The 17,611-nt window shown below is 40.1% G+C and overlaps 1 protein-coding gene across 8 annotated transcripts in view; it reads left to right on the plus strand.

The window, feature by feature from the left end:
• The window catches only part of PTPRT (protein tyrosine phosphatase receptor type T), a gene marked incomplete at both ends in the record, with an annotated part of 1,183,313 nt that overhangs the window by 762,878 nt on the left and 402,824 nt on the right, over positions 1–17,611 (plus strand). For all 8 annotated transcript variants that reach the window (XM_080716374.1, XM_080716373.1, XM_080716375.1 and 5 more), the window contains one exon: positions 14,664–14,773. In XM_080716374.1, coding sequence (XP_080572500.1) covers positions 14,664–14,773 — 110 coding nt within the window. The remainder of the gene's footprint in view (positions 1–14,663; positions 14,774–17,611) is intronic.

Consider the following 17,611-nt stretch of genomic DNA (forward strand, 5'->3'; position numbering starts at 1 on the left):
CCATGACTAAGTGAGACCCTCGGCAACTTAGCAGGACCCTCTTTCAAAATTAAAAATAGAAAAAGGCAAGAGGTACATCTCAGAGGTAGAATATCCCTGGATTCAATCCCCAGTACCAGGGAAGAAAGAGAAGGAGGGAGGGGAAGAAGAAATAATTTTTTTTTTTAAATTGTAGAAAGCTGATTAGCTTCTTTATCCAGCTATGAGAAGATTTGGCTTCTATGGTGAGCAACAGGATGCCGTTCGGAAAGAACAGTCTAAGTACAGATACCACTGGAAATAGTAAATGCCGGTGTAGTAGGAGGAGGAAAAGTGCATATTGATGTTCTTTTATTTTTCTTTTTGATGGTGGTGATGGTGGTACTGGCGATTTAATCCAGGGGCATTTACACCCCAGTCCCATTTTTATTGCTGTATTTTGAAACAGGGCCTAACTTTGTTGCTGAAACTGCCCTCGAACCCGTGATCCTCCTGTCTCCGCCTCCCAAGTACTGGGAGTACAGATGTGCGCCACTGCACCCAGTTTACATATCCACTGTGAGACGGGAACCTTGCTAAGCTCTTTATGGTTATCTATATATTGAAGCCCTATAGCAACCTCTGAACTAAACACTGGTTTTGTTCTTATTTCAAAATAAAGAAAGTGAGGTCCAGAGGTGCTAAGCGTCTTGCCCCGGGTTAAACAGCAAACAAGCCCTTTTTATTTTGAAACAGGGTCCTGCTAAGTTGCTGAGGCTGGCCTCAAGCCCTCCCAAGTCTCATCCTCCCAAGTACTGGGATTACAGTTGTGCACCACCACACCTCACCCAAACACCCTTTTTTTTTCCTTTCTGGTAGTACTGGGGTTCCTGGAAACACTTCTACCTCAGGGCTACACTCCTAGACCTATTTTATACTTTTTTTAAATTTGAAAACAGGGTCTCTTAAGCAGTGTGTCTGGCTTCGAACCTGCACAATCCTCGTGTCTCCACCTCCAAAGCGCAGGGATTACAAGCGTGCGCCACCACGCCCGACACCCAATCACCCTTTCCAAACAGTCTTTAAGGGTACCAGGCATGGTGGCACATGCTTGTAATCCCTGCATTTGGGAAGCTGAGACAGAAAGATCAGGAGACTGAGACAGTAGCACCATGATTCATGGAAAACCTCAGCTACTTAGTGAGGCCCTTTGCAACTCAGTGAGACCCTGTTTCAAAATAAAGAATAAAAAATAGGGCTGGGGGTGTTGCTCAGAGGCAGAATGCTCCTGGGTTCCATCCGCAGAACCAAAAAAACAAACAGCCTTTAAGGAATATAGAGAGAAGCACCTTTCTATCTTAAATATACTTTTGTTGGTCCCGTGTAATTACACATCAGAATGAAGTTGTGAATGATAAGAACACACAAGCACACAACATTTGGTGTTTCCTTCAGGATTTCACCCCACTGTCATGTTATTCAAATTGGCATCGGTAATTTCAAAAGATACCTTTAAACCCTTTAAACCTGAGAACTCTAAGAGGATGTCATACATTCAGGAAGTATTAATATAAGGCAGTTTTCGGGAGGGAGACCTAAATTAGAGAGGAACCGATAGGGTTAGGACTGCAAGAAAAGAAGTTCCCCTAGACACAAGAGGAAGAGACTTTGGAGCCTCACTACATTCAATCCTCAGTGCTCACTGACCAGGCCTAAAGGCGGAGTGGGCACGGACAGGGTTGGAGGACAGAGAGAGCTGGTGCTACGTGCAACTTGGAATGCCAGTCCACAGTGTAGACCACGAGCTTTCCAGGCCTACATCCAGGGTAAGTGGTAAATAGGAAAGGAAAGAGCTTTGCTAGGAAGCTGTCATTGGAAAGAGACACTTCAATTAAGGGAAGAGACAGTGTTCCTGGTAACCACAGGCTGTCCCCCCAAACATCTAAAAAGCCCTCTCTCCGCAGCAGAGTGTCTTCCTGTTGCCAAGCTATTTCCCTTCACTAACCACGCTTCATGCCACTCCCCAACAAGACAAGAAGACCACTTATCTGCCCAAGTAATGCATGAGTATGTCTAATTTCTTCCCTCAGAGCTGGAAGTACTTAAAACAGGGACTCAGGTAAAAGGTTACTGGACAGATGGAAATTACGTACTTTCTTACAAAAGGGGACTGATCCAGTAATGGAGAGCCAGTGCTCCCAAGGATTGCAGCAAGAAACAAGATTCTTAAAAGCAAAGCAAAGACACTCATATGCATTCTCAGATAAGACTATATGAATAAGTGCTGGGATAGAGCATGTGCATAGAATGGACTTCAACCTTCGACAGACATTTGTAAAAGAGTTAAGAACTATTTAGTAGATGTGCTTGTACGGAGTAAAATACATAAAGAAAAGCAAGGTCGTAGTATGAAGCTGGCTATTGCTAAATTAATAAAGTGGTTATTATGTGTTTCATGCACTTGTATAGATTTTATTTCACATCAAACAGGATCAAAAGGCTAAAGAGACTACATATAATTTAACATCGATGTATTTAAAATTTAGGTGATATGGAAAATCCCTGGCAAAACATAAATTTAAAAACCTGACTCACGGGGGGAAAAATCCTACATAATTCTCCAACAAATAAAGAAAGAGAAGCAGTAGTTTAAAATTTTCCAACAATAAAAACATCAGTCTCAGGTGGTTTTACAAGTGCAACCAGACAAACTCTTAGGGAATTTGCAATCTCAACCTTACTTACATGCTTTCCAAAAAAAGAAAATAGAAGGAATACCCCCTTCTCAGTTTATGACATACATGACTGTAACCTGACTTCCAAACCAGACAGGCTTATAATGAGAAAAAAGAAATGAGGTAAAACTATTCCACACAACATATTAATGAACAATCCCAAAACTGTGTATGAAGAAGAAAAAAATTAGCTTATTTCAAGAAATCAATATTGGTTCAACTTTAGGAAATCTATTTACATAATTCGCTACATTAACATACTAAGAGAGTGGAAAAACATATCATTACCACAATGGATTCAGTTAAAGCTCAGCATGATTTGTAAACAAAATATCCTGTGATACCAGGAATAAAATCGACCTTCTTAACCTGATAAAGAAGAGCTGCAAAACATCCTACAAACACTATACTTGAAGATGCAATGATAGTATTATTATCTTTAAAATTGGAAAAACACATCTGCGTGTCATTATTTCTACTCTTGGTGGCCTTAGTTGAAGACAAGAAAATACAACAGGGTTAAAATATTGGAAGAATGAAACTTTTATTAACTTAAGATGCTATGATTATTTATATAGATAACCCAAAGAAATCTGTACAGAAATATGAAAATTATTAGAAACAATGTGGATGTGTTTATATTAAGAAGTCTATTGCATTTTAGTTACCTAATAAAAATGTGGTATATTCTTTTTATTTTTTATCGTGTGTGTGTGTGTGTGTGTGTGTGTGTGTGTGTGTGTGACTTTGGATTTAATTCAGGCACATTCTACCTCTGAGCTTTACCCCTGTCCGTATTTTATTTCTTATTTTAAAGCAGTGCCTTGCTAAATTGTTGAAGCTGGCCTTGAACCTGAAATCTTCCTGTTTTAGCTTCTAAAGTACTGGGATTAAGAGCATATACCACCTCCCTGGCTATATGAAATTTTCTTAATGGTATTATTTATAGTAGCAGCAAAATACAAGGTATTTAATAAATTTATTTAGCAAATATTTTAATGTGCATATATAAGTAACACAGGATAACATATCAGAAGGTCCCAGTAAGAAATATATTTATCAATTAAAGTCCCAATATTACAAAGCCATGATAATATAAATACATAAACTATTTCCTACTTGATCTATAATTCATGTAATTTCAATAATAAGCCTCAAAATTTTAAATATGTATAAATTGGTTTTAAATATATATATATATATATATATATATATATATATATATATATATATAAGGAGAAAAAGTAAGAATAATTAATATAGTTCTGAACATAATGTACAAAATTGCAGGGCTTGTTTTTTCAGATATTGAGACTTATAAACTACTGTTAATTAAGAAGGTATAGCATTGACACAAGGTTTGTCTGAACAACTAAATGAAATAGAACTTAAGAATGTCCATACACCCCGGTGGAACTGTGATAAAAGGTAAAGTTAGAAAGGTAGATCAGTTGAATGACTGACATTTCCTTTTTCACTACATGGTAGTAGGATAGGAAAGAAGAATTAAAATTGGATCCCAATGTCATAATATGTATAAAAGCATAGATGAGCAAATAAGGCCACCTAGCTGAGGGGAATGGGAGAGGGGAAGAGGGAAACCCCCTGATGTACATGATGCACGTTCATAAAACAGATCAAAGTCTATCACTAAGCCGAACATGAAGGGAATGGGGAGGGAATTGGTGAGGGCTAAATGGGTGATGTGTGCATGTACGTCTCTGCCATCTTGTACTCCATTAGGGTGTAAAACTACAATGCACCAACTTTAAAAAGTCATTATAAGAAATAAAAATAAATAAATGGATTGAAGACATCTTAGTAAAGGCATAACCTTAAAATTTTGGAGCTGGGTGTGGTGGCGCATGCTTTTAATCCCAACATTTGGGAGGCGGAGACCAGAGGATCATGGTTGACAGACAGCCTCAGCTACTTAGCGAGGCCCTTAGCAACCCTGTTTCAAAAAATAAAAAGACTAAAAATAGGAGTTAGGGTATAGCTCATAGGTAGAATGCCCCTTGGTTTCATCCCTAGTAAGCAAAAAAAAAAAAAAAAAAAAAAATTGGGATGGAAATTTAAGAAAATATTCTTAAAACCTTGGGGTATAGAAAGTGTGTGTGTGTGTGTGTGTGTGTGTGTGTGTGTGTGTGTGTGTGTGTGTTTAAATAAGTCTCTTTTGTTTGGGTTTATTCAGAGGCAGAAATTAGAAGTATTCCAGTGGAAGAAGTTTACTTAGAAGGTCACACTAGTAAGTGAGAAGGAAAGACAGAGAAGGAAAGGAAGCCAGTAGAAGATGTGTTACCCAGACAATTATCCAAGTGGATAGCTGGCTTTTTAAAAAGTATAATTTTGCAGGGCATGGTGGCGCACGCTTGTAATCCCCACACTTGGGAGCCGGAGACAGGAGGATCGCATTGGTTCGGAGCCAGCCTCACTGGCTTAAGAGATCCTGTTTCCACATTAAAAAAAAAGTTAAAAAATGGGTCTGGGAGTGTAGCCAGTGGGAGTGTATCCCGGAGGTAGAAAGGCTTCCAGGAACCCCAGTACCACACACACAAAAAAAAAGTATAATTTCAAGCCAGGTATGGTGGCACACACTTGTAATCCCAGCATTTGGGAGGCCCAGACAGGAGGATCGAGGTTTGCGGATGGCCTCAGCTATTTAGCAAGGCCCTTTGCAGCTCCATGAGACCCTCTTTCAAAAATTAAAAAAGACTAAAAAATAGGATTTAGGGTGTAGCTTGAAAGTAAAATGCCCCTGGATTCCATCCCCAGTACTGGAAAAAAATTTATAATTTTAGGTGTGGTCCAAAGAGCATCACTGATCAATTAGTTCTTTCTGGTCCATGATAAACTAGGTACAAAAATAAAGAATGTATGTAAAAAGGCCCTGCTTGCATTTTCATTGATTTTTTCTTAATTTCACTTATTTTTCTAGTGATTCGTTCTTAACAATATTTTTTGAGAATTCACAGTGGAAATCTCATCACCATCATCACTGGGTGGTCAGTGTTGGGAATAGTTTGAGAAATACTAGTAGACTGTGTCTCCGAATTACTCAACCAAGAATTGAAGAAGCAGGGCTGTCCATCCCTCACCTTCCTATCTTTCATTGTTTGAAAGATGTTTGGGGGGCATTAACTACCTGGCATTTTTTCACTGGCCTGTGTAGAACAAGCTTACTTCGATCGTCTTCCAATAAAAGAGAAATATAAGCCAGGTGTGGTGATGCATGCCTGTAATCCTAGTTCTGAGGAGGCTAATACAAGAAGATGACAGGCTAGATGACAGCTTCAGCAACTTAGTGAGGCCTTCCACAATTTAGTGAGACCTTGTTTCAAAATAAAAAAAAATAAAAATAAAAATAAGATAGGGCTGAGAGTGTAGCTTGGAGGTAAAATACCCCTGGGTTAAATCCCCAGAAACACACCACACGAATGCATATGCGCGCGTGCACACACACACACACACACACACACACACACACACACACAGCAACACACAGCAACACAGTGTTTTGCAGTGAACATGATTCAGCAGGAATGGGTAGGGCACCAGCAGTTTCTGAGTTTGTCTTCCTCTCTTTCTCCCATACAAAAATGAAAAAACTCACAAATTTGGTTATATTAAAAGTAAAGACTGACCTACATCCAAAGAGAAAGCGAGATACAAACTGAAAGATTTTATGACACATATATAAAAAGAATTATATTATGAATTTACCCCCCGCCAAATTTCCCAGATCCCAGAGGGAAACACAACAACTTCTATGTACACGTATGTTTCTATCACTCTGAACCTCATTGCGACGTATTATTACAATACGCTAATAAAAGTACGTAACAGTTAAAAAATGAATTTTAAAAAATTAGGGAGAAATAGGTCATAGGAGAAACTCTAGATGAAAAAGGAAATCCTATGGAGGAGCAAACAAGACAACCTAAAGGAGGAGAAAGGAGGAGGGAAGAGGAAAATCTCTAAAGCACACAATGTACTTAAACATATCGAAGTCAACCACTAAGCCGAGGGAGGGAGGGACGGGGAGGGAATGGGGTGGGAATTGGGTAGGGGTTAAATCAGTGATGTGTACATATCTGTACACACAAGTTTTTCACCCCAATATGATGTATGAATATAATGCACCAATAAAAATTTTAAAAAAAGAAAAGAAAAAAAATCCCCTCAAATATACAAGAAAAGAACAACAAACATTAAGAGATGCTCAGCCTCGCCCGGCGTGGTGGCGCACGCTTGTAATCCCCGCGCTTGGGAGGCGGAGCCAGGAGGATCGCGCAGGTTTGAAGCCAGCCACGCTGGCTTAAGAGACCCTGTTTCCAAAAATAAAAAAAGTATAAAATAGGTCTGGGAGTTTAGCCCAGAGGTAGAAGGGCTCCAATAATCCCAATACTTTGAAGGCTGAGTTAACAAATCATAGGTTTGAGGACAGCCTCAGCAGAATATTGAGACTCTCAGAAAATGAGCAAGACCCTGTTTAAAAAGAAAAAAAATTAAATGGTCTAAAAGTGTAGCTGGGCAGTAGAATGCCCCCTGGGTTCAATATTCATTAACACACACACACACACACACACACACACACACACACACACACATGCACACATACATATGCATAGCCTCTAGTAAATAGATAACAACAAATAAAATCCCAGTGAAGTATCATTTTACACTTACTAGATGGTTTAGAATTTTAAACCAGATAATACCAAGTGCTTGCAAGGATACAGAGCAGTGGAAACTTTCAGAACAGTGTTTGAGAGAATCTAAAATGCCATTCCCACTTTGGGAGATGACTTAGCACAAATTGGCAAAGCTGAAGATGGATGTGCCCTGCAGTCTACCCATCCTATTCCTACAAACACCTTCGTGAAATATTGCTTAAGTTCAACAAAATGTACAGAAATACTCATGTGCGCCATGTGCTCAGAAAGCTCCATCTGAAAACAACCCTAGCATCCATCTACAGAAGAATAGTGAAATAAGACAATATTCAGGAACTGGAAGAAAATGAAATACAACTGTGTCCATCATCATGAATGAATTCCAAAACGATGTGGAGTGACAACTGTCAGTCTCACCATAACTAAACCACTCTATCAATGTGTATGTAAAGGCAACCAAGAAAAACTATGTGATACCTTGTCTTGGAATAGATGTATATATTTATAACTTCATATAAAAGGAGGGAATGGTTAACATAAAATATCACTATGGAATTTGATTTTTGTTGGTTTTTTGTGTGTGTGGCGGTGGAACCCAGGGACTTTTCTACCTCCGGGCTATACTCCCAGACCTGTTTTATACTTTATTTGGAAACAGGGTCTCACTAAGGTGCTGAGAGCCTCACTCAGTAGCTGAGGCTGGCTTCGAACCTGTGTGATCCTCTTGTGCAGCCTCCAAAGCACTGGGATTACAGTGTTGTTATTGATGAAGAAAAAGTCAATAATAAATGGCAGGCATGTAAGATGCTTCAATGGTATAATGATGTACATTTCCTATGTGTGTGTGTGTGTGTGTGTGTGTGTGTGTGTGTGTGTGATCCCATGTATTGGGATTACAGACAAGCACCACCACACTTGGCAATATTTATTCTTTAAATTATACAGAATTACATGTATTTAATATCATGCAAAAATTACGAGAGATACTTTTAGTATAATATAAAAACAATCATAGGAGAAAAGTAATAAAGTCCTAGAAATGCAATTGATAAAAAAAAATCTGTACTTTTAACAAAGGGGTATAAACAGAAGCATTAGTAACTGAAGACTTACACAGTGTTTCTGAATAGGACTGGTAGTTATAAAGAGATGCCCTTTGTCCCCCAAAGAAGAGAATTCAGCTCCAGTGTAATAAAAATTCTGATGGAATAGATTTTAAATGTCATAAAATTATTCTAAAGTTCTTCCAGAAGAATAAATGGATAGTGATATCCCAGAAAACTTTGCAAAGAAGAACAATTAAGGAGAGGGCTCTTGTTCCACCCAGTATAAAAGCATGTCATCTCCCTATAATAGAGACATACTGTCACAGTAGAAGGTATAATTCAAATGAGCACCCTCCCAACATGTGCTGCAATATAAAATAACTCAACATGGGGGCAAGATGGCATTTTAAATCACTGGGGAAGGTTTCGACTGGTCAATTAATTGTCCTAAGAAACTTGTAAGGAATTACAGATCTCTACTAATAGAAATATGCTAAATAAATTCTAGATTGATTACTGTGTTAGATGTAAAAGAGAAAAGATGAGAATAAATTATAAAATAAATCATAAGAGAATGATGTATTTGTATTTTTCTGGTCCTCTGATTTGGAATGAGAAAGAACATTTGCTCTAACCTGGAAAGCCTGGGTTTCCCAGTGTTGCTGGTTTGAGATTCACTGTCCTAACTCCATCAGATAGATGCTCCTCTACCTCCATGGGACAGACACTCTTCCACCTCCATCAGATGGAGCTCCAGACAAAAGAAAAGAATCTGCATCTCTCTGTTTAGCTCAAATTCTGCTTCTTAATGATCAAAGCTTCTTGACTGTGTGTGTGTGTGTGTGTGTGTGTGTGTGTGTGTGTGTGTGTTTGCTTGTATGGTACCAAGAATTAAACCTAGGGGCATTCTGACTTTGAGCTATACCCTCAGTGCTATTTTACTTTTTATTTTGAAATAGGCTTTCACCGAGTTGTTGAGGGGTTTGCTAAGTTTCTGAGACTGGCCTCAAACCCGCAATCCTCCTGTCTCAGCCTCCAAGTACTAAGATCACAGGTATATGCCACCATAACAGGCTTCTTCCTAAATTCTTGGTACAACTTGTTCCATACTACGCTATCTGTAGATGGCTTCACCCCCACTTCTCAAGCCATTTGGAGACTTCAACCCCTCCCTCCAAAGCATATGTACATTTTCTTTCCCTTCTTCTCTCTCACAGAGGGAAGGCGACAACCTTTCCACCCACCACTACTCCTGTTTTTTAAGGACCTTTCCACTGAGCCCCTGTTTCTTCCTTACCTCTTCTATTTTTGATGGTTCCTCTTGGCTCTATTTTGGATCATGCCGTACGTAACCTTGCCCATGTTTGGGACACTATTTTTGCCTTTATATCTCCGAACTGCTATGTTTGTGTTTTCTTCTTCACAGCCAGGATTTTTGTATACTTGGGGATGTATTCATTTATATACTGATTCACATAATCTATTATAGAGTACTGAGGATTGAACCTAGGAATTCTCTGTGTCTGACATACATCCCTAGCCCTTCTTTTCCTTCTTGTGGCACTGGGCACGGAACCCAGGGGCATTTTACCTCCAAGCTACACCCCCAGTCCTATTTTTCAGTCTTTTTATTGTTTGAAACAAGATCTCACTGAGTTGTGAAAGGCCTTGCTACGTGGCTGAGGCTGTTCATGAACCACGATCTTCCAGTCTTCACCTCTCAAATGCTGGGGTTACAAGCGTACACCACCACGTCCAGCTAGCCCTTCTTATTTTTAATATACTTTTATTGGTGTATTTTTAATATTTAATATTTATTGGTGTATTTTTAATATTTTATTGGTGTATTTAATTGGTTGTATTTTTGTCTCACCTTATTTTCCCACTCCCTTTTCAATTCTCTCCAGGGTATCTTGCTACACCAACATTCTCCCTAAATTACTTGTGTTCAGGTCCCAAGTAACATTGCAGACACTAATTCAATGGGAAAGCATAAAGCCTCGTCTTATGTGACTACTCAGCAATAACCTTCACTGCTGAGCGTCCCTTCATAGGCCTCTTTCATCCCTTGCTCCAGTAACAGCTCAGATTCCTGAGTCTCCTGTGGCCCCTCTGAACACTGTCTCTTGTTTTCTTCCTAGTTGTTAAGATTGGAGTTACTCTTAATTGAGTCTTCCCCCTCCTTGCGTTATACTCTCTTGCTTTAAGAGCTATCTGGTGACCATGTTCTCACTTTCCAAACATTAGCCCCAGTCTTGTATGTCCAACTGCTATTCAACCATATCATTAGGTTTTCTATATACATACCTCAAATAAAATATGAGAAAAACCAAGTTCACTAGTTTCTCATACTCAAAGTACGAGAAAAACTGAGTTCACCAGAGTTCACTAGAATAACAGAAGTCACAGTTTGTGTATATGGTAAAAGAAGATTTATCAAATCAGCTTACAGTCCAACTCAGGGTAGTTCCAAGTGGCTGCCTGCACTTGGAGGGCTGGAAGAACCAGCAGCTAGTCAAGATGTATAAGAGCTGGAGTCTCAGGATCAGAGCAACTGATAATGCAGTCCCAGTCCAAGATGGCACGGCCAAGAAACTCTCTGGAGAAACCCTGGTGAAAGTCCAGTTTGAAGAGCTGAAAGCCAATATCCCAGGCGAGAGCTGGCATACTTTTCTCAGAAAGAACTTCACATGCCTTCATGTAGCTTTCTCCTTCTTTGTATCAGGGCCCATGCCTATCAGAGCAGTGCTGCCTACTGCATTCAGGGCAGGACTTCTCCTTTAGCCAGTTGTTACCCAAGACAATAATCTCATCAATACACCTAAAGTCACATAATCTTAGGCATTTCAAAACCCAGTCAAGTTGACAGTCTAGATTAACCATCACACTATCTTCCTTTCCAAAAGTGGTCATTCTTTAAGGCCTACTCTCTCTGAACAACAGTCTGATTCCCCAGTTGTAGAAAACAAAAGAGATAGGGCCCTTCACCGCATTTCTTTTTCTTAATACAATTTTGTGGCTGCATCGTTATTGTACATCGTAATGAGGTTGAGAGTGGTAGAAACATACTTGTGCACAGCACTTGGTGTGTGTTTCCCTCCAGATCCCACTCTGCCCCCCATCCCTGTACGTATCATTAAGATTGGGATTGATTTCATATACACAGCATTATTTGAACTGTTTTGTTTCTCAAGTCTCCTTCTCACCCTTCGCTCCCTGAGTCCCCGCTCCCCCATCTAGTGCAGTTTCTCCTTTATCTGAAGTCATTCCCAACTTTTCTCCAGCTTCCTCATATGGGAGGAAACACACAACCCTTCACTTTCTGAGACTGGCTAACCTTGCTTAGCCTAATACCTTCCTGCCCCATGCGTTTCCCCTCCCTCCTCTGTGCATATCCTTCCTCACCAAGGCATGTCAGTTTAGCAAGATGAAAATCTCCTCCCTGGTCTGTTTCCCTTCTACCTTCCCTTGTCCTGGTGGAAGGGATCATTCTTTCTCCCAGAGCAAAGTTGGCAACTTCCTGACTTTTCTCCTTTCACTCTTGACCTCCAAAAGCCCTCCAGCACCCCTCCAACACTCCCACTTTGGGGCCATAACTTCTCTTCACTCAGCAACTCTTAACTTATTTGTCACTCAATATTCTGACTTCTCAGAATAGATTTTTACTGCTTGTTGCTTCCCTAATACTCTATGCACCTCAGAGTTCTGCCAAACACTTGAATGCATTAATTGTAGGTGTAATTTTTAAATATCTGTCTCCCTTCCCAGAGCATAAGCTTTATCAGGACACAACTACATGTCTTTGTGTTAAGGGTGTATCCCGAATGTCCATCAGAGTCCCTTGACCATACTACATACTCAAAAAATAATTGTAGGGAGGAGAGAAAGCAATAAGGCGTTTGACTGATTAAAAGCTTCTACATACCTAACAGATTTTTGAAACAAAGGAAAACCTGGGGAAATATTTGTAAACTATGCCCCAAAAAATGTGTCCTTAGAAATAGATAATAGTTACAAGCCCAAAAGACAAAGAAGAACAAAAATAAAGAGTCATACTAGGAAATGAGCACAGGGAGGAGGAAGCTTGTTCCCAAAAGAATCAATGCAAGTGGCCAATTAAACTGAAAAAAATATCATGCTCTCCAGTATTCTAAAAATGATACACACATGTACTTAATTTCTTAAATAGTCAGTGTTGGCGGAGATCAGTACTAGGCATATTCTTCTGTTGGGGAGTCTAGATTTATACAAATTTTCTGGAAGACAATCTGGTAATATGTGTCAAATGCCTTAAAGACAAAATAATTTGTTTACTTTGTCCTACAAAATTAATTTCCATGAATTTATATTCAGGATATCAGCAAAGTTGCCTGAAAATACTTTTTATAAGAATGCTAATCCCAGTGTTACTCAGAATCATGAAGAATTCAGATCAGTTAGGCATGGTGGCACATGCCTATAATCCCAATACTGGGGGTCTGAGACAGAAGGATCACAGGCTCGAGTCCAGCCTCAACAACTAAACAAGGCTCTCTGCAACTTAATGAGACCCTGTTTAAAAAAATAAAACAAACAAACTAACTAAAAAGCAATGAAAAATAGGGCTGGGTGTGTATCTTAGAAGTAGAATGCCTCTGGATTCAATCCCTAGTAAAGCACGCATGCACACACACACACACACACACACACACGCGCGCGCGCGCGCACTGCCCGATAAAAAAGAATTGGAGAACATGACTATAATGGGGGCATCTTCCTCTAAGCAGACATTAAAAAACATGGTCCCAGAGAACATTTTTTGATTTTTTAAGTGTATAATTTAGGTACTGAAAACGAAGGTCACAGCACAATATGCACAGTAAGGGTTAAATTTTAAAAAATAAAATAGTATATGTGCAGTCATATTTTATATTTTTAAAATATGTGCATCATATGCATGAAATACTCGAATTATTTTTGGATTGGGTATAATGAGCGATTTACTTTTTTCTCTTTTTAAAACTTTTTTTGGTATATTCTTAATATTCAACAAATTTTGTGCATCATGTCCATAATGAGAAAAAACTAAATATATTTTAATTTAACAATGGGGAACTGATTGCAACATATGGCCGAGGCTATATTGAGAGAGGCAGAGCATGATGATTAAGAGTATATGCTCTGAAGCTCATAGACAGGTGTTCAGTTCCCTCTTTACGACTGAAGAGCTGTGTGACCTTGAGCAACGTATTTAATTCTCTCAGCTTTGATTCCTTTATCAGCTCCAAGGAGATAATACATACTGGGCAGAGCTCTTTTGTGGCTTAAGTGAAGTAATGTATGTAAAATTCTGATGAAAGAGTCAGCGCTTAGTAAAACTACCTGCTTTTACAATGCTGAAATAGAAATAGACCCTGTAATGATGTACATGGATTCACGATTCTCTATGGGGCTATCAATGCAAGTTTGGGGAATCATTTAGTTTCTGGCTCAGCACCTTCCAGGCTGTTGTGAGGATTCTGGAGTCCTGCAGGATGCTGGTAGGAAGCCTGGCCTGTTACAGGAGAGGTTGTGCTCTGGAGGGCAAAACACTGGCCAGAGTCATTCATTCACCTCTTCACCTAAGCACCAAATAGGTCTTAAGCATCTTCCCCACGTCAGACATGAGAGACTCAGCAGCAAGACAAGCTAGCCGCCTTCTCGGAGCAAGGCAAGCTTCTGATTGGGTTGAAGTTCCAAGACATGGAGTTTCTATTGGATTTAGGAATTTGGAGACGAGGGAAGCACTTTCTAAAACTACAGAAGACTTGGCAGGACTAGGAAAACGAGAGTTGGTGAAATGATGGGAAACCCACTTTGCACTTCTCCAATACCAAGCCTAAAACAAAGACCTAGGTGGAGAGTCCTGCCTGCTAAATAGCCTGGGGCCTGCTGTGTCTTCCCTGTTCTGATCAGGTTCATTCCATGAATGGACTTGCTCAGTCCACAGATGAAAAGCTGTCAGCCTTCTAAAGAAGGGCCTGCAGGTCAAATCTAGCCCACTGTCTGTTTTTAGAAATAAAATTGTGTTGGAGCACAGCCATACATTTTCATTTATGAACTGTCTGTTGTGAGTTTTGAACAGAGCAGAGTAGTTGCAACACTCTATGGCCCACCCATCCTGACATACTTTGCCTGATCCTTCATAAAAACTTTAATGTTCTAGGTCGATGGGGGTGAAGAAATGACATAGAAGGCGACACCAAGCTCACAACTTCTCCCTTCTATAGTTCCAGGAGCTGTTCCTCTCGAATCCATCCAAGGGGGGCCCTTTGAGGAGAAGATCTATATCCAGTGGAAACCCCCCAATGAGACCAATGGGGTCATCACTCTGTATGAGGTAAGAAGGCCCCAGAGGCTGCTTCCCTGGACGGAGTTTCATGCACTCTCTTCCGCCTGAACTAGGTGAATGCCTGCTCCACTGAGAGTCTAACGGTGATTGAGATATAACCAGCACAATGGTTTCTGACCATGTGATGGGCACACAAAGCAGAACCCACAGTTGGGCTGTCTTGATAGCCTGAGACAAGCAAATCTGGACAGTCGTGCACCCACGCAATTGTGGTGAAAACTGATCTCCTCTGCAAAAGGGAGAAACTCAAGGAGTCAGATTGTCCTGGTGTAGAATAGAATAGAAGACTCAGGCCTGGCAGAGGGTAGAGTCATGTGGACAACACAGTACTCATATGGCACTCCCCACCTCCACTCATAGAAGTCTCTGGGCATTGAAAAGAATCTGGTGTTATCTTTTGCTCTAGGGAAACAGGATTCTTGAGCCTTAAACTACTCTGTACCCTGGACATATTGTATTGTTCGTCAAGAGATAGTATCCAAAGCCTCCTCCCCCCACCAAGTATTAACAGGTCCTTGTCTTGTCAGAGATGGAAATGATCTACTCAGGCAGGAATGTGCCTTCCCAACCACTAAGACAGCACAATATAAATTTTAGGAAACGTGTAAAACTAAAACAAACTATATAGAAATCTACAACAAAACAAAAACACAACAAAAACAAAATCTCCAAAAAACCCTGATATGATTAAGATTAAAGTATAGGGATGTAGAAAATATTGGCTCTCCTCCCACTCCTGGTATTCTGAGACTCCATGAGGTTGCAATACTGGATAAAATAGAAACATGAGGTTGCAATACTGGATAAAATAGAAACGCAGAACAATATAGACAGAAAGGCATAGATGCTGAACCCAGAAAGATGCAGATTAGTATTCTAGTAGTCCTACCACAGTCTGGAGTTATGTTTGACAGGCTCCTCCTCTTTCCAAGCCTGTCTTCTCATATGTAAAGTGGGAATGATACTCATGGCTTTGGGGTCATGCTAGAAATTCTGGGGAGGAAAAGGCATACACATCTCCAGGTGGACACACACATCCCAGGCCCACAGAGGGGCATGTTCCCCAGAGTGATCAGGCAGAAACACATACCTATAGTGACTGGGCCTGAGGAGGTGAGCTCTGAGGGGAAGAGTTTGATGAAGAACACGCAAGCAGCAAAAGAGCCCATATACTCTCTAGAAGCATAAATGGTCCTCGGAGCCCTCTGAAGCAGAGGAGCATCTACTGTGTACAAGGTTACTGAGAAAACACCTTGTCTTACTAAAGCTTGCATTAATCAGAACAGCCATCTAATGCCTTCATTTTAGAAACTGTAGGGATCCTGTCATCCTAGCTACTCAGGAGACTGAGACATGAGGATCACAAGTTTGAAGCCAGGCTGGGAAACTTGGAGAGACTCTGTCTCTAAATAAAAAATGAAAAGGGCTCAGTATATTGCTTAGTGGTAAAGCACCCTCGGGTTTAATACCCAGAAGGAGAAGAAAAGAAAAAAAGGAAGGGGAAGGGGAAGTGGAGGAAAGGGGAGAGGAGAGGGGAAGAAGGAGGAAAGGAGGGGAGAAGATAGGAGGGGAATAAAAAATAAAAGAAAAAACACAAAAAAAGAACAGGAAAGGGTTTGCAGGGAGTGGAGTATAGTGCAGCTCCTAGGATCAGCACTTGAGAGGAAGAAACAGACATCCATCCCTACCATTTCTGCACCTTCTTGGGGCACAGGGAGAAGCTTTCTCCTGTGTTTGTTGCATTAGATAGGGAGGTTCTCAAACTGATACAGCTTGCTTGGGTCAAAACTTTGTCAGGAAAGGGAGGGACTGAAAATTTATTGAAACAAAATGCAATAATTTTGGAGCTACATGTAATTCTTTGTTGAGACGAGACCATAGTGACACACACACACACACACACACACACACACACACACACGATCTATTGAGCAGAGAAAGCTGTTCTTTGTATAGCAGAAAGGATCATGATTTAGAGAGCAATGGCCATGTAACATGAAAGTCTCCCCATGCTAGAAATGCAAAGTTTTGGGAATTCAAAGCCAGTAACATTTCAAAGGCTTGGGGGACCAACATAGGGTACTTTACCACCTTTCATTAATATTTCATAAAAGAAAGGGTAAAATCCCAAAAATATAGAAAGTATTTAACTTCGGGAATAAAAAGCCATCTTTCAAATTGAGTAAGTTCGGTGTTATAAATAACACACGACAATTGCCTTATTTTTCTCCTGTTTTGACTTAGAATGCTGACAACTGAGTCACGAAAAGGCCCTGGTTCTTTGTTTATTTATTTAATTTTTTTTGCACTTTGAAACCGCTGAGCAAGGCCAGGTTGCTCGTGGGGTCATCTCTCTGCACAGACTTCTTTCTTGAGCATAATATACTTATTATTTCAATTATACATTGCATTGGACTAGCAATATCATAATTGCTATTTCATGATAAGAAAGAAATAGATGGGAAGAGAGCGGGGCACATCGTAGCTGTGAGTTAAAAACCTTGTTTGAGCAGTAGGTTCTGAACTCGAGGCATCAGTACATGCTAAAGTCTCTGGATCCTCTGGGCTCAAAGGTGGGTTCATGTGAGAAGCACGCACGTCTGGCTCATTTCTGTGTGCACTTATTTTCTTGTGGATTTTCAAAGAATTGATGATGTCAAGGACATTGGCATTTCCGTGATGGACTAGACTGGAGATAGCCGTGGTGAAATATCTTAAGTGGTTCCTTGGCTGTGCTTTAGGCTATGATTATAGAGAAACAGTCAGAAGAGTGCAGCTGTCAGGGGTTGTTTTGTGAGCATTTGAGATAACCTTTTGAAAGTACAC

The sequence above is a fragment of the Muscardinus avellanarius genome (genome assembly GCF_963383645.1).
Source record: "Muscardinus avellanarius genome assembly, chromosome: 19".
Lineage (NCBI taxonomy): Eukaryota > Metazoa > Chordata > Mammalia > Rodentia > Gliridae > Muscardinus > Muscardinus avellanarius.